The sequence below is a fragment of the Schistocerca americana genome, chromosome 3 (genome assembly GCF_021461395.2).
Source record: "Schistocerca americana isolate TAMUIC-IGC-003095 chromosome 3, iqSchAmer2.1, whole genome shotgun sequence".
Classification (NCBI taxonomy): Eukaryota; Metazoa; Arthropoda; class Insecta; order Orthoptera; family Acrididae; genus Schistocerca; species Schistocerca americana.
This window is the reverse complement of record NC_060121.1, coordinates 154,306,069-154,328,616: the sequence shown is the minus strand read 5'-3', so window position 1 is coordinate 154,328,616 and position 22,548 is coordinate 154,306,069. Positions and strand designations below refer to the sequence as shown.

The window sequence follows — 22,548 nt, the reverse complement described above, 5'->3', positions numbered from 1 at the left end:
CCAAAAAATGGTGAAGTTAGCCACCATTGCTTCCACCAGAGATAGATTCATGAACCTCCACGTGCATCAGTGTGTTAAATAAAGCAAGGAAAACACTGTTCAAAGGGTTGCCAGTATGTGATTGGGCTTCAAATTATTCACTCTGTCATTGTTCAGGGGCCAACCAATGTGTCCATTGCATTAACCCGAAATGAAATTGGTCGCAAGTTTAATAAATATACAGGAAGGAATTTGCAGTGAAATTATGTTCACTTTTCACACTGATTTATATTTTAATAGGCTAAACTGAGATTATTACAGAAAAAAACAAGTAAAATATCCTTTCACACTTTTCCCAATAAGATTATTATTAATGTAATATTTGTCAGTGTGAGAACCTAAATAAGTCAACCAGCCAGCATCACAAGTTCACTTAACCTTTCGAAAATCCATGAAAATTAAAGTGCTTCAGCACACTTCTAAGTTGATCTTCTATTATCACGAACTAACGATATTTCGATTGCCATTCACCATCAAAGTTAACTGCAAAACAGTTCATAGAAGTTTAGACTGTTGTCTAACTCAAAATTATTCAGAGTCCTCATGCTAAAAAATGTTTCAAAGTCTTTACAATCAAAATGCTTGAAATATTAGAAGTTTCAAACAGCCAGTTCATGTGACACAAAGTTTTCTAAGTCCATGCCAGCGAAAGATACCTCAGTTCCTTGTGATTGTTGCACACACATTTTTTACAAGTGCATGACCAGATACTTAGAAAATATTCCTGAGAGCACACACATGAGATGACTTCTAGTCTCACATACATCCTATCCATTCACGAACTCCACTCCCACTGACTGCCAAGATCTAAGACCATCCTGTGTGAAAATTGGTGCCATTACTTATACCATCGCCCTGACATGAGTCAACCTCTCACATTTCTGACTATCAAAAGTGTTCATAAAAGTACCTATCTCTCTCTCTCTCTCTCTCTCTCTCTCTCTCTCTCTCTCTCTCTCTCTCTCTCTCTCTCTGTGTGTGTGTGTGTGTGTGTGTGTGTGTGTGTGTGTGTGTGTTGCTCGCCATATAGTGGAGATGAGTCACAGACAGACACAATAAAAGACTGCTAAACAAGTAATCTTTTGGCCAAAAGACCTCCTTCTGAATTTTGCACACACACACACACACACACACACACACACACACACACACACAAATGTGGACATAAATTTCATCAGATTTTCAGTGCTGCTCATAGTTTTCATGTAGCTTTAATGGTTTTCTCGCAGTGTTTTTGTTCATGTGGACGCCGTTTTGCATCGTTGTATCACTAATAGATATTAAACAAGGAAACTAATTCCTGTCATACATCTCTAAATACCCTTATTTATTAATGCTACTGCTACTTTCACTATTTCATTTATTACTTACTAGGAGATTCACTTTTTCATGCGTGGAATATACTTTCTAGGCTGTAATTTGAAATATGTAATATTCACAGACAATCTATGAGAACAGTTCGTACATACTGGGACCTATCCATTGACACTACATTCATGTGAATTGCTTAAGGTGATAGTGAGTTATTAAAGTTAGTTTATATTCATAATGTTTAACATTTAATAACTTGTTGTGATGGTACATTTTAAATCACAGACTCTTCTAATTTCTGTCATTAAAGCTGTGTGACAGTCTTCTGTCACTGATTTGGTTTAGTTTTTATTTAGAATTTCTCTTCATTTCATGTTTTCTTTATTCAGTACTAACTGGCCATGGCAGCCACCTTCCTTAGTTTATTCAAACGGTCAGGTTTCTCCCACCACACGCCATATGTCTCTGGCTGTCTGACCTGCAGTCAGGATTTCTCATACTTAAAGCTCTGCCAACCATCATGCATGAAAGGTGTTGGCATGTATTAACATAGCCATAAAGCTTGTTCATTTTGGCACGGTCAGGTGTCAAAACATGCTCTCTTGGCTGTAATAACAATGAGCTGCTAGCATTACAACTGGACACACATGCATGGCTGCATCTGTTTTTGTAATTGTTTTAGGCATTTCTAGGGTGTACTGTCTCAATACAGGCATGATTTTTTGCATTGCACGCCAGAGAAGTCTGCCATAAAGCGTCCGTAAAAAAGAATTGCAGCAACCAGTCTTAAAAAGTGTACAGAACTTCATTAGAGGAATGCTGTATCACAAGCTAAACATGCGTGATTTTTTTTTTGGCCACCTCAACCAGTGTCTGATAGTATGGAACATGAAAAATTCATGCCTCCAGACAGCTTTCCTGCTGTACATTGCTTGCATCCCATAAGTTATGTGGGAGTGATGATATCCAGTTACTTAACATCATTCTGTAAAGTGTATTCATTACTCTATGCAGTGGTCGTCTGGCCACTGGTACTTGCTGCTACACGGGTGAAGTCAGGCTGGGTCACTAGTAGATTTTATAAAAGAACTAAGATTTGTGTTAAACGTGGGTGTTAGTAATACAGAGCTTCGCGCAAGGTGGACTCATCCAAAGCTACATGTTTCTGTAAATCCTAGGGGTTTTTTTGCACTGTGGAAGAATATGTACTTCAGCTTGACGTGGTTTCTGCTTCACATTGTGCTGCTCAAGCAATTCTATCATATGTGAGAGAGCCTTAGAAGAAAATTAGAACTTGTTACCTCTAATGGTCCCCCATTCAGATCTTCAGGCGGGGACTATTCAAGAGGACGTTGTTATCAGGAGAAAGGAAACTGGTGTTCTACAGAGCGGAGCATGGAATGTCAGATCCCTTAATCGGGCAGGTAGGTTAGAAAAATTAAAAAGGGAAATGGTTAAGTTGAAGTTAGATATAGTGGGAATTAGTGAAGTTCGGTGGCAGGAGGAACAAGACTTCTGGTCAGTTGAATACAGGGTGGTTGTTGTTGTTGTTGTTGTTGTTGTTGTTGTTGTGGTCTTCAGTCCTGAGACTGGTTTGATGCAGCTCTCCATGCTACTCTTTCCTGCACAAGCTCCTTCATCTCCTTCTGAATCTGCTTAGTGTATTCATCTCTTGGTCTCCCTCTACGATTTTTACCCTCCAAGCTGCCCTCCAATGCTAAATTTCTGATCCCTTGATGTCTCAGAACATGTCCTACCAACTGGTCCCTTCTTCTTGTCAAGTTGTGCCACAAACTCCTCGCCAATTCTATTCAATACCTCCTCGTTAGTTATGTGATCTGCCCATCTAACCTTCAGTATTCTTCTGTAGCACCACGTTTTGAAAGCTTCTATTCTCTTCTTGTCCAAACTAGTTATCGTCCATGTTTCACTTCCATACATGGCTACACTCCATACATACACTTTCAGAAATGACTTCCTGCCACTTAAATCTATACTTGATGTTAACAAATTTCTCTTCTTCAGAAATGCTTTCCTTGCCACTGCCAGTCTACATTATATATCCTCTCTAGTTCCACCATCATCAGTTATTTTGCTCCCCAAATAGCAAAACTTCTTTACTACTTCAAGTGTCTCATTTCCTAATCTACTTCCCTTAGCATCACCTGGTTTAATTCGACTACATACTGTTATCCTTGTTTTGCTTTTGTTGATGTTCATCTTACATCCTCCTTTCAAGACACTGTCCATTCCGTTCAACTGCTCTTCCAGGTCCTTTGCTGTCTCTGACAGAATTACGTCGTCATCGGCGAACCTCAAAGTTTTTATTTCTTCTCCATGGATTTTAATTCCTACTCCAAACTTTTCTTTTGTTTCCTTTATTGCTTGCTCAATATACAGATTGAATAACATCGGGCATAGGCTACAACCCTGTCTCACTCCCTTCCCAACCACTGCTTCCCTTTCATGCCCCTCGACTCTTATAACTGCCATCTGGTTTCTGTACAAATTGTAAATAGCCTTTCGCTCCCAGTATTTTACCCCTGCCACCTTCAGAATTTGAAAGAGAGTATTCCAGTCAGCATTGTCAAAAGTTTTCTGTAAGCCTACAAATTCTAGAAACTTAGGTTTGCCTTTCCTTAATCTATTTTCTAAGGTAAGTCGTAGGGTCGGTATCGCCTCACGTGTTCCAACATTTCTACGGAATCAAAACTGGTCTTCCCGTGGTCGGCTTCTACCAGTTTTTCCATTCGTCTGTAAAGAATTCCCATTAGTATTTTGCAGCTGTGACTTATTAAACTGATAGTTTGGTAATTTTCACATCTGTCAACACCTGCTTTCTTTGGGATTGGAATTATTACATTCTTCTTGAAATCTGAGGGTATTTCGCCTGTCTCGTACATCTTGCTCACCAGATGGTAGAGTTTTGTCATAACTGGCTCTCCCAAGGCCATCAGTAGTTCTAATGGAATGTCGTCTACTCCCGAGGCCTTGTTTCGACTCAGGTCTTTCAGTGCTCTGTCAGACTCTTCACGCAGTATCGTATCTCCCATTTCATCAGTCATCTACATCCTCTTCCATTTCCATAATATTGTCCTCAAGTATATCGCCCTTGTATAGACCCTCTGTATTCTCCTTTCACCTTTCTGCTTTCCCTTCTTTGCTTAGAACTGGGTTTCCATCTGAGCTCTTGATATTCACACAAGTGGTTCTCTTCTCTCCAAAGGTATCTTTAATTTTCCTGTAGGCAGTATCTATCTTACCCCTGGTGAGATAAGCCTCTACATCCTTACATTTGTCCTCTACCCATCCCTGCTTAGCCATTTTGCACTTCCTGTCGATCTCATTTATCAGGCGTTTGTATTCCTCTTTGCCTGCTTCATTTACTGCATTTTTAATTTTCTCCTTTCATCAATTAAATTCAATATTTCTTCTGTTACCCAAGGATTTCTACTAGCCCTCGTCTTTTTACCTACTTGATCCTCTGCTGCCTTCACTACTTCATCCCTCAGAGCTACCCATTCTTCTTCTACTGTATTTCTGTCCCCCATTCCTGTCAATTGTTCCCTTATGCTCTCCCTGAAACTCTCTACAACCTCTGGTTTATTCAGTTTATCCAGGTCCCACCTCCTTAAATTCTCACCTTTTTGCAGTTTCTTCAGTTTTAATCTGCAGTTCATATCCAATAGATTGTGGTCAGAGTCCACATCTGCCCCTGGAAATGTCTTACGATTTAAAACCTGGTTCCTAAATCTCTGTCTTACTATTATATAATCTGTCTGATACCTACTAGTGTCTCCAGAATTCTTCCATGCATACAACCTTCTTTCATGATTCTTGAACGAAGTGTTAGGTATGATTAAGTTGTGCTCTGTGCAAAATTCTACCAGATGGCTTCCTTTTTCATTTCTTACCCCCTAATCCATATTCACCTAAGTACAGGGTTATAAATACAAAGTCAAATATGGTTAATGCAGGAGTAGATTTAATAATGAATAAAAAAAAATAGGAATGCAGGTAAGCTACTACAAACAGCATTGTGAACACATTATTGTGGCCTAGACAGATACGAAGCCCACGCCTACGATAGTAGTAAAAGTTTATATGTCGACTATCTCCGCAGATGATGAAGAGATTGATGAAATGTATGATGAGATAAAAGAAATTATTCAGATAGTGAAGGGAGACGAAAATTTAATAGTCGTGGGTGACTGGAATTCAATATTAGGAAAAGGAAGAGAAGGGAACATAGTAGGTGAACATGGAATGGGGGTAAGGAATGAAGGAGGAAGCCACCTGGTAGAATTTTGCACAGAGCATAACTGGAGATACTAGAAGGTATCAGATAGATTATATAATGGTAAGACAGAGATTTAGGAACCAGGTTTTAAAATGTAATGCATTTCCAGGGGCAGATGTGGACTCTGACCACAATCTATTGGTTATGAAACATAAGATTAAAACTGAAGAAATTGCAAAAAGATGGGAATTTAAAGAGATGGGACCTGAATAAACGGACAGAACCAGAGGTTTTAAAGTGCTTCAGGGAGAGCATTAGGGAACGATTGACAAGAACAGGGGAAAGAAATACAGTAGAAGAAGAATGGGTAGCTAAGAGAGATGAAATAGTGAAGGCAGCAGAGGATCAAGTAGGTAAAAAGATGAGGGCTAATAGAAATCCTTGGGTTACAGAAGAGATACTGAATTTAATTGATGAAAGGAGAAAATACAAAAATGCAGTAAATGAGCAGGCAAAAAGAAATACAAACGTCTCAGAAATGAGATCGACAGGAAGTGCAAAATGGCTAAGCAGGGATGGATAGAGGACAAATATAAGGATGTTGAGGCTTATCTCACCAGGGGTAAGATAGATACTGCCTACAGGAAAATTAAAGATACCTTTGGAGAGAAGAGAACCACTTGTGTGAATATCAAGAGCTCAGATGGAAACCCAGTTCTAAGCAAAGAAGGGAAAGCAGAAAGGTGAAAGGAGAATACAGAGGGTCTATACAAGGGCGATGTTCTTGAGGACGATGTTATGGAAATGGAAGAGGATGTAGATGAAGATGGAATGGGAGATATGATACTGCGAGAAGAGTTTGACAGAACACTGAAAGACCTGAGTCGAAACAAGGCCCCAGGAGTAGACAATATTCCATTAGAACTACTTATAGCCTTGGGAGAGCCAGCCCTGACAAAACTGTACCATTTGGTGAGCAAGGTGTATGAGACAGGCGAAATACCCTCAGACATCAAGAAGAATATAATAATTCCAATCCCAAAGAAAGCAGGTGTTGACAGATGTGAAAATTACCGAACTATCAGCTTAATAAGTCACAGCTCCAAAATACTAACGCGAATTCTTTACAGACAAATGGAAAAACTGGTAGAAGCCGACCTCGCGGAAGATCAGTTTGGATTCCGTAGAAATGTTGGAACACGTGACGCAATACTGACCTTACGACTTATCTTAGAAGGAAGATTAAGGAAAGGCAAACCTACGTTTATAGCATTTGTAGACTTAGAGAAAGCTTTTGACAATGTTGACTGGAATACTCTCTTTCAAATTCTGAAGGTGACGGGTAAAATACAGGGAGCGAAAGGCTATTTACAATTTGTACAGAAAGCAGATGGCAGTTATAAGAGTCGAGGGGCATGAAAGGGAAGCAGTGGTTGGGAAGGGAGTGAGACAGGGTTGTAGCCTCTCCCCTTAATTGTCCATAGCACATAATAATATGTAACATTTTTGAAACTACGTCTCCTTGCTGCTACAAGGTTTCACCAATTTGTAGACATGGTATTTAGAGTGCTTCTTGGTCTTGTACCTTCACCTGGGTTATCTTGCATTCTGATTCCAGTATTGACTTCATACTTAAGACTTTTTCCTGGTAACAATAAATAAACTCTCTCTGTCAGGGGATTTCACGACTGTGAGCAATAAATATTTGTCTCTAGTTTTATATCACATGTGCCAAGTGGTGGTCTTTAATTCTTGTTGTATAATGTAGCAATGTGTAAAGCTGGTTCATCTTGGCACAGTCAGGTGTCGAAACATGCTCTCTTGGCTGTAATAACAATGAGCTGCTAGCATTACAACTGGACACACATGCATGGCTGCATTTGTTGTTGTAGTCAATACTTTGAATACAGTAAGCAGTATTGTTACAATTTTATTGAAAATTTGCTTTGTAAGTACAATGTTGCATAAAGGCAAGAATAACGGTGTGAGGGATTTCTTCACTGCCTAAATTTGTCATTGAAAACATTGGTCTGTGATTTGTGTTTGTTTTCTGTTCCTCATCTTAAGATGCTTCCACAGCATCCACTGAAATGTTATGATACATTACAAGTTCAGTATATAATCAGGTAGAGTTAACTCTAGATGTGACTTTCCTGTAATGTATACTACCCTGTGGGGTCTCTGGGACCTGTATGTTTAAACAGAGATTTAAGGCACAAATCATATGAAATTTTTGGTTTAGTTAAATAACATTTAGAATTAGTGAAGTGTTGTTTAAATACTCCATGTTGATCTTGTTGTGATAAATTAAGCCAGCAGGAATTTACTTTTTATCAAACACAATCATCCATGTTGTGCAGTTTTTAAATAGAACACACCAACAAACTGTTTCGGAATTGAATTTTACATTGTGGAAAGGTATACTATGTCTGTCACAAGTAAATTTTCACATAAAACTAAATTCTAGAGTTTAAAGTTGCTCATAAGAACTGTCCTTGGGTCTGCAAAAGTTACATGTAGTGCTGGGATGTAAAAATTTTATCACTACAGAGAACACATTTGATTTTAACTAACACTTCAAGTATTTTATTGAAGAAACAGAGATACCTATCACAATTGTCCTGAAGTTGTTCTTTTGAATGACACTCTACTAGCAGAAATGCGATCACTGGCTATTTTAAAGTCAACTTTTCTGGCTCTTTCTTGATCTATATCACTGATATCTTCCTCTGGCCATTGCAAAAAATTTCAACAAACTTAGGATCATTAAAACTGACACATTCCTGTGAGCACATTTTGTGCTATACTGAGTTCATGTGGCACAGTCTGAGGCAACAGCGTATGGCAGTAAGACACGTCAACAACAAACAAAGAAGGTGACAATTCAGCTGACAAGGGCAAAGTATGTAAGCAACCGGCTTGGTATGTGTTTTCTGTTTCTTTATTCTACTTGGCTCACAATTCATGACCAGTCAAAATAAGTTAAGCCCATGTTCTGTTTTATTACTATGTTTTTAATTGTACATTTACATATTTTCAGTTTAAAGCTGAGTTAAAGATTTTGTGTGTAAAGTTCCATTAAAATTAGTTTTTTAATACAATTTTTTTTAACTTACTCTTTGTATTTAATGTTACAAGATGCAGGGATTTGCTTTTATGTAGTTGGTATTTGAACAGCTAAATTCAGTACAGCTTGCAGTAAATAATATTATTAATTACTTCAAAACTGAGTGTTTTGTGCCCTTAAACTAAACAAACAAATAACTTCAAAACTGTGTGTGTTTATTTGCAGATGTACTCTCTGGCTTCAATGGAACGATATTTGCCTATGGTCAGACTTCTTCTGGCAAAACGCACACGATGGAAGGTGTTATTGGTGACCCGGTGAAGCAGGGTATAATACCTCGAATAGTTAATGATATATTCAATCACATTTACGCTATGGAAGAAAACCTGGAATTCCACATCAAAGTTTCATACTTTGAAATTTACATGGACAAAATAAGGGACTTATTAGATGGTGAGTTTCTATTTTTGCCTGTGGAAAGGTTTCATTTTCATCTTTCTTTTTTGACATTCATTTTTCTGTGCTTGGTACAAGCATCTTATAAAAAGTTCCTTGTATGCTGAGTAATGTATTTACTTTTGTTATCTAGCCATGATAAATGAAACGGCCATTTTTGCTGTACCTTTATTGTTATAGCTACCACAAATTGAAAAATCTAACAGAATACCCCTGTACATTCTAATGTTTCCAACCTTAACAAAGATTGTTATTAGTTTTGAAGAAACTGTGTGTGACATATTTTTGTTAATAAGAAACAGATTGTAGCATCTTGTTAAAACATAATAATTAATTACTTGAACTGCACATTACACTTGACAAATTAGTTTGAACCATGCGATTGTGATAACTTTATGCGTTCTAAAAATGTTAAAAATATATATAATATTCAGGATGTAATATAGAGACATTGGACATAGGAAAAACGAAGAGGCTCATTCTGTGAAAGAGCAGCACTTCATTATCTGGTGGTTTAAAATCTATGCAGTAATAAAGATGGATTGTCAGTGTGCGGAAGGGCAAGATTCTTTCCCATTAATTAGGTGCAACACAACACAACTGCTAGACAAAAAATACATGTACTAGACATGTGTACTTGAACAAAATCTGTCATAAGTAGTTAAAATATTTTTAGGCTATTTTTTTGCCTGTTTCTTTAATTTTACCAATGTTCTTTTGTGTTTCACTAACAACAGTTCATGTCAACATCTTATGGACACATGGAATCATTACAGATTGTGTAACTTACGTATTAAAAACAATAAAAGTATGAACTTTTTGTTTCTGCCTGTTAGCTAACAGTGAAATGAATATAAACATTCCAGAATGAAAGTGCGTGATTTTGTTCTAAATGTTTGAATTCGGATACATCGTTAGGGCATAATTTACGATATCAGTGCATTTACAACAGTAATTTCTAAAATGTATAAAACTCAAAACTGTTCAGCTGATTGAGTTTGGAAGATATGAGGAGGAACTAATGGCAAGTTGAAGCTTAGGGTCAGTCTGTGGAGCAAACTTAGGCTGTTCAGTTGGTATTGCGGTGCCTGTGAAGGACAGATATCCTGTCTGGAGCCAAGATTCATGAGCCAGTTTTAAGTTACTGCTAATGTCAGTTGTTTGCCCCTTCATTGGCTTTGTATCACATTCATAAATGAACTGAGAGTGTTAATTCGATATCTGTGATATATTGGATTTTGTACATTGAAATTTATTTCTTACATCCAGAAGAATGAGATGTAGTTCATCTGTTGCACAATTACTTTGTTTTAGAGCTTACGAATGTGTTAGATCCATTTTGCTTGCTTATTCACTTCACTATTAACTGACTGAATCTTCTTCAATCATTTATGTGAGTCTGTTGTATTAAAGTACATTTTTTCGGATCATTCAAGTTGTTTCTGTTTTGACGTGTTACAAAATTTAGTGCTGAGAAACCACCATGTTGACACACTGCCCCCAAAGACCTATCATAACTTCCGCTGCGTGGATGGTTGTGAGTAGGCAGATGATAGTGAATAGATTCCGAAAATTGAGTTACTAAGAGAGAGTGTTTTGTCACCTAATTGTTTGTTTTTATCGTGATATTTCATGCGGACATGCCAAACCACTTGATAGTGAAAGTATGTGAAGTAATAGGAGGAGGCAATGATAACAGGCAAATTGTCTTGAAATCATTCACAGTGTGGTGCATTTTCATTATTCATCACTGTAATTGTTTATTGTAATGTCACCTACATATTTCTGATGATGACCACAGAAGGCCAGATGCAATAGTATCATAGTTGGGTAGTATCTGCAGGCTTCTTTTAATCATTTATTAACATCAGATAATTTCTTTAAAACATTCTTGATTGTATTTTTAGGGCTTTTTGTTTGAAGGCTTCAGTAAATTCAACATTTTGTGTTCATTCAACATAAGAAATATAGATAAGTTTCTTGCAACTCAGTTTGTAGTAACTTGCATGATTTTTTTCTGTCATTAGTCTCCAAAGTAAACCTCAGCGTCCACGAAGACAAGAACAGGGTACCATTTGTGAAAGGAGCAACTGAACGATTTGTTTCAAGCCCAGAGGAAGTATTTGAAGTAATAGAAGAAGGCAAAGCTAACAGGCACATTGCAGTCACAAGTAAGTAGTCATAATACTTATTAATTAATGAAATTTGTGTTCTACTAATTACCAAAAGAATATTGTATAGGCAAAACTTAATAAATCACAACTTGTCTTATTGGTATTGTGACGATCATGCAGCACACAGTACTACATATTTAGTTTTCTTAATCATGAACTGTTATATCTTAATCTGGATAATTTGTTTGTTTAATGAAAGTAATTTTACTGACTTTAATTCAAGGTTACTCCTGTCAGTGCATGATCTGTGAATATTGTGTCCCTAGGAAGACTTGTTTTTTAAATTGTGACATATATAATCTCTAAATAAATAGCAAGATCTTTGTGGAAAACACAATAATCCTCGTGGCTTTATAATATACTAATTCTTTCCTGAAGCTTTAGTTTTTCAGATAGTTAGGGACAACAAAGTAAATATCTTATTTACTGTCACACATTAATTGACTAAAGCATATGAACAATTTTTTGATACATTTATTATGTGACTTGACTTTTATTTCTTCAAAAACAAGCTGTTGTGAAAGTCATTATCACAACGTAATGGAAGAGTGCCAGGAAATATTGAAATTCAGCTCTAATTAGTTATGGCCTGTCTGGCCAGGAAATAAAATAGTATATGGAAATTTTGTCAGTTGGTGAAAGAAGGTACAGCAGTCAGTTGCAACTTGTGGTTTATTGTAGCAGTCGGGAGTTTAGTTACTAAGTGACCATCTTCAGTTCACCATATCAAGTTAACTCATTTTAGCTGTTATTTGTCATAGTCCTTCCTGGACTATACATGTCAAGGGATTAGAAGAGCTAAGAACTCTGGACATTCGTAGTCAAAGAGTAACTATGTCATATAGTGACTGAAATTTAACTTTTATCTGTTGCATTTGAGAATACCAGAGAAGGAAAGTTGCTACTCACCATATAGCGGAGATGCTGAGTCGCGATAGGCACAACAAAAAGAATTGTTTCATTCCATCTTGGATTTTCCGTTGTTGCATTTGAGAATAGTTACTCAGTGACCAAAATGCAGATCTGCTGCAATAAACACAACAGCGGATGATTGCTGGACTTTCGTTCACCAATTGAAATAAATAAAGTTGCTTAGCACTTCATTTCCAGATTGAGTAAAAAAATTGTGTGTTGGGCCCCTGAAAAATTTTTACAGCAATCCAGAAGTATTTAAATGTTTAATTTAATATAAAAACAAAGATGAGGTGACTTACCGAACAAAAGCGCTGGCAGGTCGATAGACACACAAACAAACACAAACATACACACAAAATTCAAGCTTTCGCAACAAACTGTTGCCTCATCAGGAAAGAGGGAAGGAGAGGGGAAGACGAAAGGAAGTGGGTTTTAAGGGAGAGGGTAAGGAGTCATTCCAATCCCGGGAGCGGAAAGACTTACCTTAGGGGGAAAAAAGGACAGGTATACACTCGCACACACGCACATATCCATCCACACATACAGACACAAGCAGACATATTTGGTCTTTAAATATGTCTGCTTGTGTCTGTATGTGTGGATGGATATGTGCGTGTGTGCGAGTGTATACCTGTCCTTTTTTCCCCCTAGGGTAAGTCTTTCCGCTCCCGGGATTGGAATGACTCCTTACCCTCTCCCTTAAAACCCACTTCCTTTCGTCTTCCCCTCTCCTTCCCTCTTTCCTGATGAGGCAACAGTTTGTTGCGAAAGCTTGAATTTTGTGTGTATGTTTGTGTTTGTTTGTCTATCGACCTGCCAGCGCTTTTGTTCGGTAAGTCACCTCATCTTTGTTTTTATTTTTAATTTTTCCCACGTGGAATGTTTCCTTCCATTATATAAATGTTTAATTTGTGTGTTTTGTTCGTAGGTCTTTGTATCTATTGGGATGCTCTTCGTATCTATTGGGATTCTTACCAGAACTATGCAGTATTTGTCAGTTTATGCAGCTATTATTTAATTGTGCTATATTTTTGTTATAGATATGAATGAACACAGTTCCCGTTCACACAGTGTATTCCTAATAAATGTGAAACAAGAAAACCTAGAGAACCAAAAGAAACTCTCTGGAAAATTGTACCTGGTAGATCTGGCTGGCAGTGAGAAGGTCTGTAATTCCCTATTATCTTGTAATAAAAGAATGACACAATGCTTAAGAAAAAGCTTGTAGATCTGTTGTATTTTTAAATTTATTTTTTAACAGGTCAGCAAAACTGGTGCTGAAGGAACAGTTTTAGATGAAGCAAAAAATATAAACAAATCTCTTTCAGCACTTGGTAATGTCATATCTGCACTTGCTGATGGCAACAAAACCCACATTCCATACAGAGATTCCAAACTGACAAGGATTCTACAGGAATCATTAGGTGGCAATGCGAGGACCACCATTATAATATGTTGTTCCCCAGCTTCATTCAATGAAGCAGAAACTAAATCAACACTTGAATTTGGAAAGAGGTAGGTTGGAGTGCCTTTTATGTGAATTCATTAACAATTCTATTTTGCTTACTTCTTTTGAAGATGTCAACATTATGAATTCTATTTTTATAGTCAGATATTTTTTCATGGTGCATTTATATTTTTTAAACTTAAGCTGTTATTCAGTTGTTAATCAGTAAGAGGGAAATGGTTTGTGAAAGGTACAAATCAGTGTAATGGTGTTCCAGTATTACTAATGAGAAAACTGAAAATGTAGTTACATTTAAACAATGAAAGTGAAAGTACTCTAAAAATACGAGATACATCAGGGGTAAGATACCTATCCCATTTGCTACCTTCTTGTTTTCTATAACTGAACCAGATAAACAGTCTAATAGCATATTGATATTTGTATCTGTGCAGTAACTATGAATTACAATTCTAATATTGAAACACAGTAAAAATAGAACAAGTTACAGTGAAACACCACTTTTACGGATTTGAAGGGATTTAAAAAAAGTGGTGTAATATGCTAGAAAGTGTGAAATGTGGGAAATAACATTTTAAGCAATAAAAGTTACATACATGATCCCCCCTCTGCATTTTTCAGTCTTTATGTACGATATATGTACATAATAGGCATCAAAATACTTGTCAGTGACTTGTTTATTGTCTAATAAAGGTTGATTATCTAATAAAAACTGCTGGTGTAACTGGAACTGGTAACTGACTGGGAAGTAGAAATGTCTGACTTAATTTCATACATCATAATGTTTTTGGATATCCTGCCGCTGTCATTCATTATTTAGATAATGAAACACTGCACAAGTTATGTATTTTTTCATGCTCAGCAAGATGTGTTCAGAGAATTTTTTTCTAGTTGTCAAATGCAAATATTTATGTAATTATTTTTGTGTATGGTGTTTGCATATGTGTTGTTGTGCGTCTCTTCCGCTATCATCATCTTTTTGAGGTTATCATGTACTGTGCCTCCTCAGTCGTGTAAAAACCACACGTATGCAAACTATAACTCACATCATTGGTTTGTGAAATATCTCAAAAAATACGTACATAAATATTGCATTTGGTAATGAGAATAAATTCTCAAAACATGTCTTGCTAAGCATGAAAAATATGTAACTGGTGCTATGTTTAAACCAAAAACATTTGAGTAATGCAGAATCAGCAAATGTGTCAACTAGTGGCCAAACAACGAAACATGCTAAATGTGGTTCAACACAAGGTGTTGTGAATATCACAACAGTTGCAAAGCTACACATGTCCAGTAGACACCATTTGGAATTGGTTGTGAATAGTCACAATATCTTTATTCAAACAAACCTAGTTACTCCCATCAGCCACCATGCTGAGTAGAACTTGGCAGCGGCAAAAGATACGACGTGAATTGTTCCAACTTTTAACCGTTTACTGGCTCAGATGTGCTGAATGGAGTGCCCTGGTGTCAAGAAATTTAACCATGTAACGTTTGTAAACATGACTTAATGGCAAACACCATGCTAGTGTCATTTTTTGTCAATTATGCCAGTCTTTTCTCCATGAACATTTTCTCATAAAACATAAATCATGGGAAATTTATAAATATATTAACACGAAATAAGGTGTGAATTAACATTGTCGACATAGAAAATTGGACAGGAGCAATCAAAAATGTCATAAACAGCAGGAAAATGTTAATTCTGGGAGTATAAGAATAGTATAAGAAATGCTGAATGTAGAGACTAAAGTGCACTTCAGCTGGATGGAGTTACCTGAAAGAGCACTGAAAATGTGACTTCATTTCAGAGGATATAGTTGTGTAGCTGATTTACAGACCATTCTTTCATCTTATTCTGGCTCATAGGCTGTTGAAGGATCTGAAATAAGTAATTATTGATTGGTGTACAAATGATGTAGTTTTAATAAACTGAAGTCTTGGGAGAAATATGTTGTGTGGAATCGATTACAAAACTAATGTCGTATGAAGTCTCATTGAGAACATGCTGTTGCGTTACTCTCGTCTAAGTGAGAACTGTTATAAACTGGACAGTTAAAGATTATTGGCCCTCACTAGGAACTAGAAAACTCACATGAAAATGAAATTTACAGGAGCTTCGGGGTGGAGGGCTTTGCATATTCAGTCAAGGCTGGCTGGAAATATAGGAGAGGAATATGGAGCCACATAAAGCTGAGAGTGAAAGGAAGGGAGAACAGTATTCACGTATCAGTACACCCAAGGAAGTTTGATTTGCTGATACAAATGTTAAAGACAACAGATAAGAAACAATAGTTGGAGGGAGTTTATAGGTATCTCTCGCATTTAAAAAGTTCAGAAGTGTGTGAGAAATGTGACATATACTGCCTGTACATGTATACAGGAAATGAGGTCAGAATACTGCTTAGAAGAAAAGTTTTATTCAGTAAGACTACATAGCATCTTGAGAAACAATAGAAAAACAAAACACACGGTTCAGAAATCTGTGGCATCAGTATTTTGGGAAACAGGCATTATTAAATTCTGAGTCAGATATGAGGCAACCAGGAATTAAAAGTGTAAACAGAACCATCTAATTGTTCTGTAAATAATAGGTAGTGCAGATGAACAAAGTGTGATGTAACTGTAAACTTAATTATATTACTGTGCATTTGGTTGCGTTTTGCAAATTGTGTAGCATTCGACAATTTTTCCCTTTGTTACTTTCATCACAAAAAATGGTGTGGTCCATTGTATTTGAGCAGCATAGCACCATATTCAGGTACCAGTATGTCATTAATGCATTAGTCCAAATAGTATTGACCTCTCAAAGCACAGTGATTTAACTATGTATACTGTAATTTTCTTTGTGTGCCGCATCCGTGTATTTGTTAAGAGACATTTTGAGGTTTTCTGCTTTGTCTGTTTTTCAAGTACGCTAGTTTAAGCCATGTGATGCTACTTAAGTTATGAAGCTATATTGGCTATACGAAGTAGTAGTATCATCTGAACATAAAAAAAATATTTTAAATTAATTTACATCATCCTGTGTTTTCTGTTCTATGAGAAGAACTATAGCTGATTGTACATAATTAATTACTAGCACACTAGCACATCAATAAAAAAATAAAAATTTCTTTACACTTCTTCATTGGTGAGATGTTTATCATATAATGACTGGAATTGATTGAAGATCATTAGACCGCTAAGTTAGTATATTATGGACACACACATTATTATACATAGTTATTTAGTTTGTGTTAGATTTTACGCCATAGTTATTTTTGCTGTTAATAAAATAGGCATTCAGTTGTAGAGAAGTTTCCAGTGGTTTCTCATACTTTTTTCATTCAACAACTTGTTTTCAAGTATTGTTGAGAATTTCAGTTTTTTGTGTAAAATATTAGAATCAAGCTACAAATGTGTTGTCGGAAGTAAGTATTTGGGTGTGCATAGGAAAATTAGTTTGGAAATGAGGGTGGAGAAATAATTTTGAAAATATACTGTATGAATGAAAAACCATAACGAGGATAAAAGTGTGTAAATGGGCCTCTGTGGAGTGATAGGAAATTAGGGTTAAGGCTCTAAAGCTACAAGAGCTGTGTTATTGAGAACTAATAGATTGAAAATATGACCTTTTTTAATGAATTTCCCACCATTTCACCATTGGAATGTAAGTTTTCGTTAGTCATTTATTTCGCACTATCACAGTCTGAGTTATTGTCATTATCAAGTGCAAAGGTGAAACAGAATGCACAGTGGACACACTTTCATACATGATGCCATGCTAAGGACAGCCAAAATAGTGCTGTGGCAGGCATGGACCTTGCCCCAACACATATGACCACATATATGTTGTAATATTCCAACCATAACTTGTTGTTCAGACATGTCAGAAGCTGTGGTCTCCAATGAAGGGGAAATCATTATGTATTTCACTTTTCTGAATTGTTTCAAACAACTGAAAATAGAGATATAATTTGTTGGGACTACAACTCAGAGGAAAGTATTTTTGCAAAGAAATTCATCTGGCAGTTCCAAGATGCATACGAATGTCACAGAATGATTTTAAATTAAGGTACAACTAAATTACTGATTTTCTTCCATTACTATTTTAGAGCAAAGACTATAAAGAATGTGGTATGTGTGAATGAAGAGTTAACTGCTGAGGAATGGAAACGACGCTATGAGAAGGAGAAGGAGAAAGTGGCACGGCTGAAAGGGAAACTGGAAAAACTAGAATTGGAGCTCAGCAGGTGGCGCTCGGGAGAAACGGTTAACGTAGATGAGCAGGTGAACTTGCAGGTAATGGAGCATTAATGCATAGTGGATTTTTTTCCTTGTGTTTTCTTGTGTGCTGCTTGCAGTGGTTTTATTTAAGTGATTGAGACATCTCCTGTAACTCAGTGTCACGTATTGAAAAGTATGTAAAATTTGTTTTTTGTAGTCCTAATAACTGAATTCCAACTCGTCTACCCTTGCCACATCAGACTACTTTTATATGGGGTTCAGAAGTGCTTTTATTTCTTTTTCATATTAAATTTTCTCTACTGAGAGTTGGCTCCGTTGTATTCCTGTTTTCTTTGTATTATACCAAAAGGTTACTATAATTTTTCATGGTAGCCATAGAAATACTTCTTATTGAATTTAACACGTCCCTTTGTTTTAAATAGTTATATAAATGCTGTTGTCACATTTTACCTCATCACAGATAACACTTGGACCTTAAACAGACTCTATTTAGTTTCACTAGTTAGGTTGAATAAATTATGTACAGCAACGCAATAGGGGGAAAAGGCTCCTGTCTCTGATAACAGCAACAAATTTATAGCTACTCACAAACATTTATGAAACTTTGAATGGTGGTTTTTGATTCCTGTGTGGCAATAAATAGTACCAGCAGAATAAGAAGCAAAATGATCATTGTGAATATCAGTGGCACTACCCTCTCTCTTTCGTAGTGTGATGAGAAGAAAATGGGTCGTGTGTTACAGTTGTAAGAATGATATCCTTGTTTAGACAAATCAAAGAGAAAAAACATAATTTTTGCTGCTTTACAAAGAAATGAAATTTTTGTGTAGATGATCAATATTATGAGCTGTATAAGTCAGTTATTTCCACTTGTTCTTTAGTTTTTATATATTAAGAATAGTTCTGATGATCAGACTTGTATAATATGAGTGGTCTGTCTCTGATTGGAAGTATGTAATAATATTGCAGAGTCTGTAGCGCTGTTTTCACACCAACTCACTTAATACTTGGTGATTAATAGGTACATGGAGGGAAGGGGGAAAAAAAAGAGATTTGGGAGAGAGATGCTAAATTTTTTGTAATATAAATGCCTTTACCTCACTTGGTTCTGTTACTGATGCATGAGGAAATATGTCTTTAAAGTAGTATAAATTACTGTAAATTTACAGAAACTGAATAGAGTTTAAACATTCATGCATACATGATAGTTGTTACGTAACTGTTACTATGTTAGACAGGAAATCATTTATGGTACAGGTTGCAAGCATAGTGAAATAATAAATATTGATGGTGGTGTTTTCTCAATTCATTGCTTTCATTAATACCTAGGCATCAAAGTGCCATTCTCACTCACAAATGTTATGATGATAGTGCCAGTGTTTGACAGCAGCAGAATATCAGGGTATCAGACCTTCATTCCCAATTTGCAGAACATGAAGAAATTCGAAGAGGTCAGAGCTACGTATTGCCCCAAAGCTGTTATGAAATTGTTATTGTTATTGAGGAAAATAATATGAAAAGAGTCAGGTGTGAAGCTTTGTCTTAGCAGCAGCTGAGTATTTTGGGGTTCATGATTTGGAGAAGTTATATTTGTTAGCAAAGCAAAACAAATGTTTTCTTAGCAGAGCAAAACGAGGATAATGGAATGTAGTCGAATGAAGTCGGGTGATGCTGAGGGAATTAGATTAGGAAATGAGACACTCAAAGTAGTAAAGGAATTTTGCTATTTGGGGAGCAAAATAACTGATGATGGTCGAAGTAGAGAGGATATAAAATGTAGACTGGCAATGGCAAGGACAGCATTTCTGAAGAAGAGAAATTTGTTAACATCGAGTATAGATTTGTCAGGAAGTCATTTCTGAAAGTATTTGTATGGAATGTAGCCATGTATGGAAGTGAAACATGGACGATAAATAGTTTGGACAAGAACAGAATAGAAGCTTTTGAAATGTGGTGCTACAGAAGAATGCTAAAGATTAGATGGGTAGATCATGTAACTAATGAGGAGGTATTGAATAGGTTTGGGGAGAAGAGAAGTTTGTGGCACAACTTGACTAGAAGAAGGGATCGGTTGGTAGGACATGGGTTGAGGCATCAAGGGCTCACCAATTTAGTATTGGAGGGCAGTGTGGAGGGTAAAAATCGTAGAGGGAGACCAAGAGATGAATACACTAAGCAAATTCAGAAGGATGTAAGTTGCAGTAGGTACTGGGAGATGAAGAAGCTTGCACAGGATAGAGTAGTATGGAGAGCTGCATCAAACCAGTCTCAGGACTGAAGACCACAACAACAACGACAACAACATATTTGTTATTGTGGTCTGTCTGAAGTCTGCTTTGATGCTGCTCTATTCTTTGCAAGTGTCTTCATTGACAATTCCATGGTGCTCAGGATCTGTCCTTTCAACTATCTCCTTCTTTTACTCCATTTATGTTATATATTTCTTTTCTCCCCAGGACAAGCACATCTTCATTAATTATCTGTTTACCGATCTAATCTTCAGCATTCTTTTGTAGACCTTCAGTCATTATCAGTTTACAACTTTCAGCATCTATTTTCCAATAGAATTTTCTTAACATCACCTGATTCTGTTTGAGTGCATTGAGTTACCCTTGTTTCAGTTTAGTTGATATTTGTATTACCATTTCATTTCAAGACACTACCCATTCCGTTCAAGTAATCTTCCTCATCTTTGGCTCTTCTGATAGACTTTAAATGTCATAGGTAAATCTCAGGGTGTTTGTTTCTTCACCCTGAACTCTTAAGCTCTTTCCCAAATTTCTGTTTGGTTTCCTTTACTTCTTGCTTAATGTACAGATTAAATAACACTCACAGAGCTGTCTCATTCCCTTTTCAACTACATCTTCCGTTTGATGTCATTGTTATAACTGTTGTCTGGTCTCACTACATGTCATACAAAACCCTTCACTGCCTGCATGTTAGTCCTGCCACCTTAAAAATTCCCATGTGTATAGTGGTCAAAATAAAAAAAATTTTTTAAATCTTTAAATCTAAAATGTAGATTTTTCCTTTCTTCAGTCTATCTTGTAAGATAAGTCGTAGAATCAGATTTCTCTCTCATGTTCCTTCTTTTCTTTCTTTTCTTTGGAGCCTGAACTGAATGTCCTGAGGTCAGCTTGTAGCAGTCCTTTCATCTCCTGTAAATAATTTGTGTCAGTATTTTGCAGTCATTACTTAGTAAACTGGTGATTCTGTTGTGTTCACGCCTGTCAGCATGTGCAACCATTGAAACAGGAATTATCATATTCCTGTTGATGTCAGAGGTTATTACGCTTGTCTCATATATCGGGTGGGATAGTTTTGCCATGTTATGTTCTCCCAAGGATATTAATAATTCCGACAATGTTGCTTACTCCAGATGTCTTTGTTTGACTTAGGTCTTCCAGTGCTCTGTAAGGCACACAGATTTACGCAGCATATATATTTTGCTTTTCAGTTCCAAATGGAGGTTAGGGTTGATATTTCCGTGGGTTGTAATATGGTTGGAGGAGCAGAGTTTCAGTTGAGTGTTATGGTGAACACAGATAACTGACAGTAGATGATTGTTACCTTCTATCAACCCTGTTTCACAATGTGGTGTCCGTCCGTAATACACTTTAAGCATTTGATATAACAAAGAATGCAATTATTTTCATGCAGCATTTGGTTTCAGAACACATTTTTATTCATATTCAATTGATTCTTCATAATGAAGTTAACTTTAATTTCCTACAATATTTTACTTACATTGTTTTGCTACATTCACATTATTTATATTTAAAACTATAAGGCTCTATTTATATACACGAATTTTGTGGATTATATAAAATTCAGTTGTATTGCATTTATCAAGCTATTGCTTTTGTTTACATACAGTTAAATGGTAGTAAGGGATGATGTATAGAAATGAAAGTACTCTGCATTGGAACATTTAGTATAAAAAATGTCTCTTTCTAGGAACCTCTGGATGCTGCAACACCTATCACTCAGTCAATAGAGGTTAAAAAAGAGGATGTTTTGGGCCCAGTGCCAGCAACTCCAGGTGGAGGTGTGATGATTGGATCCCTGTCAAATGAAGAAAGGCAAAAATTGGAAGAGGAACGTGAGAAACTGTACCAGCAACTTGATGAAAAAGATGAAGAGATCAACCAGCAGAGTCAGCTTGTAGAGAAGTTAAAGGATCAGATGCTTGAACAAGAGGAGGTAACAGTTTCAGTTAATTGCTTTAATGCAATCTTTCTTCAGAATGATTGCAGTCAAAGGGTTACCTGTGGCCAGTGACATTAGCAGTTGAAAATTTCTCTCATTTTTTGATTGAAATCATACTAGGTCTGCAATTTTCTTTAGTTTCTTTCAGGTCATATACGTTCCAGAATGTGGAGCTTTACTACATAGATTACTTGAGATAAAAGCAAGCATTTTAGTTGCTGTTTGTAAGCCTATTCAGTAAAACGTATGTCCATTGATCTGTTATCACTTCCTTGGCATCCCCCCCCCCCCACCCCTTTTTTTGTATCATTATGTCTATTTGAGGAGTGCAGTTGAATCTGTTTAGCTGATGAGTTCATGTTGTTCTACCAAAATCTCCACATTCCGAGGTATCTACAGTTCTTCAAGGTATCTGTTGCAGGGTTTATACACCCCTTAA

General features: G+C 36.5%; 1 protein-coding gene across 1 annotated transcript in view; it reads left to right on the top strand.

Annotated features, from left to right (window-relative positions):
* LOC124605257 (kinesin heavy chain) overlaps nucleotides 1-22,548 on the top strand; it is a 73,909-nt gene that overhangs the window by 13,603 nt on the left and 37,758 nt on the right. The window contains exons 3-8 of the mRNA XM_047136817.1: nucleotides 8,883-9,110; nucleotides 11,141-11,284; nucleotides 13,243-13,367; nucleotides 13,464-13,717; nucleotides 17,768-17,954; nucleotides 21,858-22,103. Coding sequence (XP_046992773.1) covers nucleotides 8,883-9,110; nucleotides 11,141-11,284; nucleotides 13,243-13,367; nucleotides 13,464-13,717; nucleotides 17,768-17,954; nucleotides 21,858-22,103 — 1,184 coding nt within the window. The remainder of the gene's footprint in view (nucleotides 1-8,882; nucleotides 9,111-11,140; nucleotides 11,285-13,242; nucleotides 13,368-13,463; nucleotides 13,718-17,767; nucleotides 17,955-21,857; nucleotides 22,104-22,548) is intronic.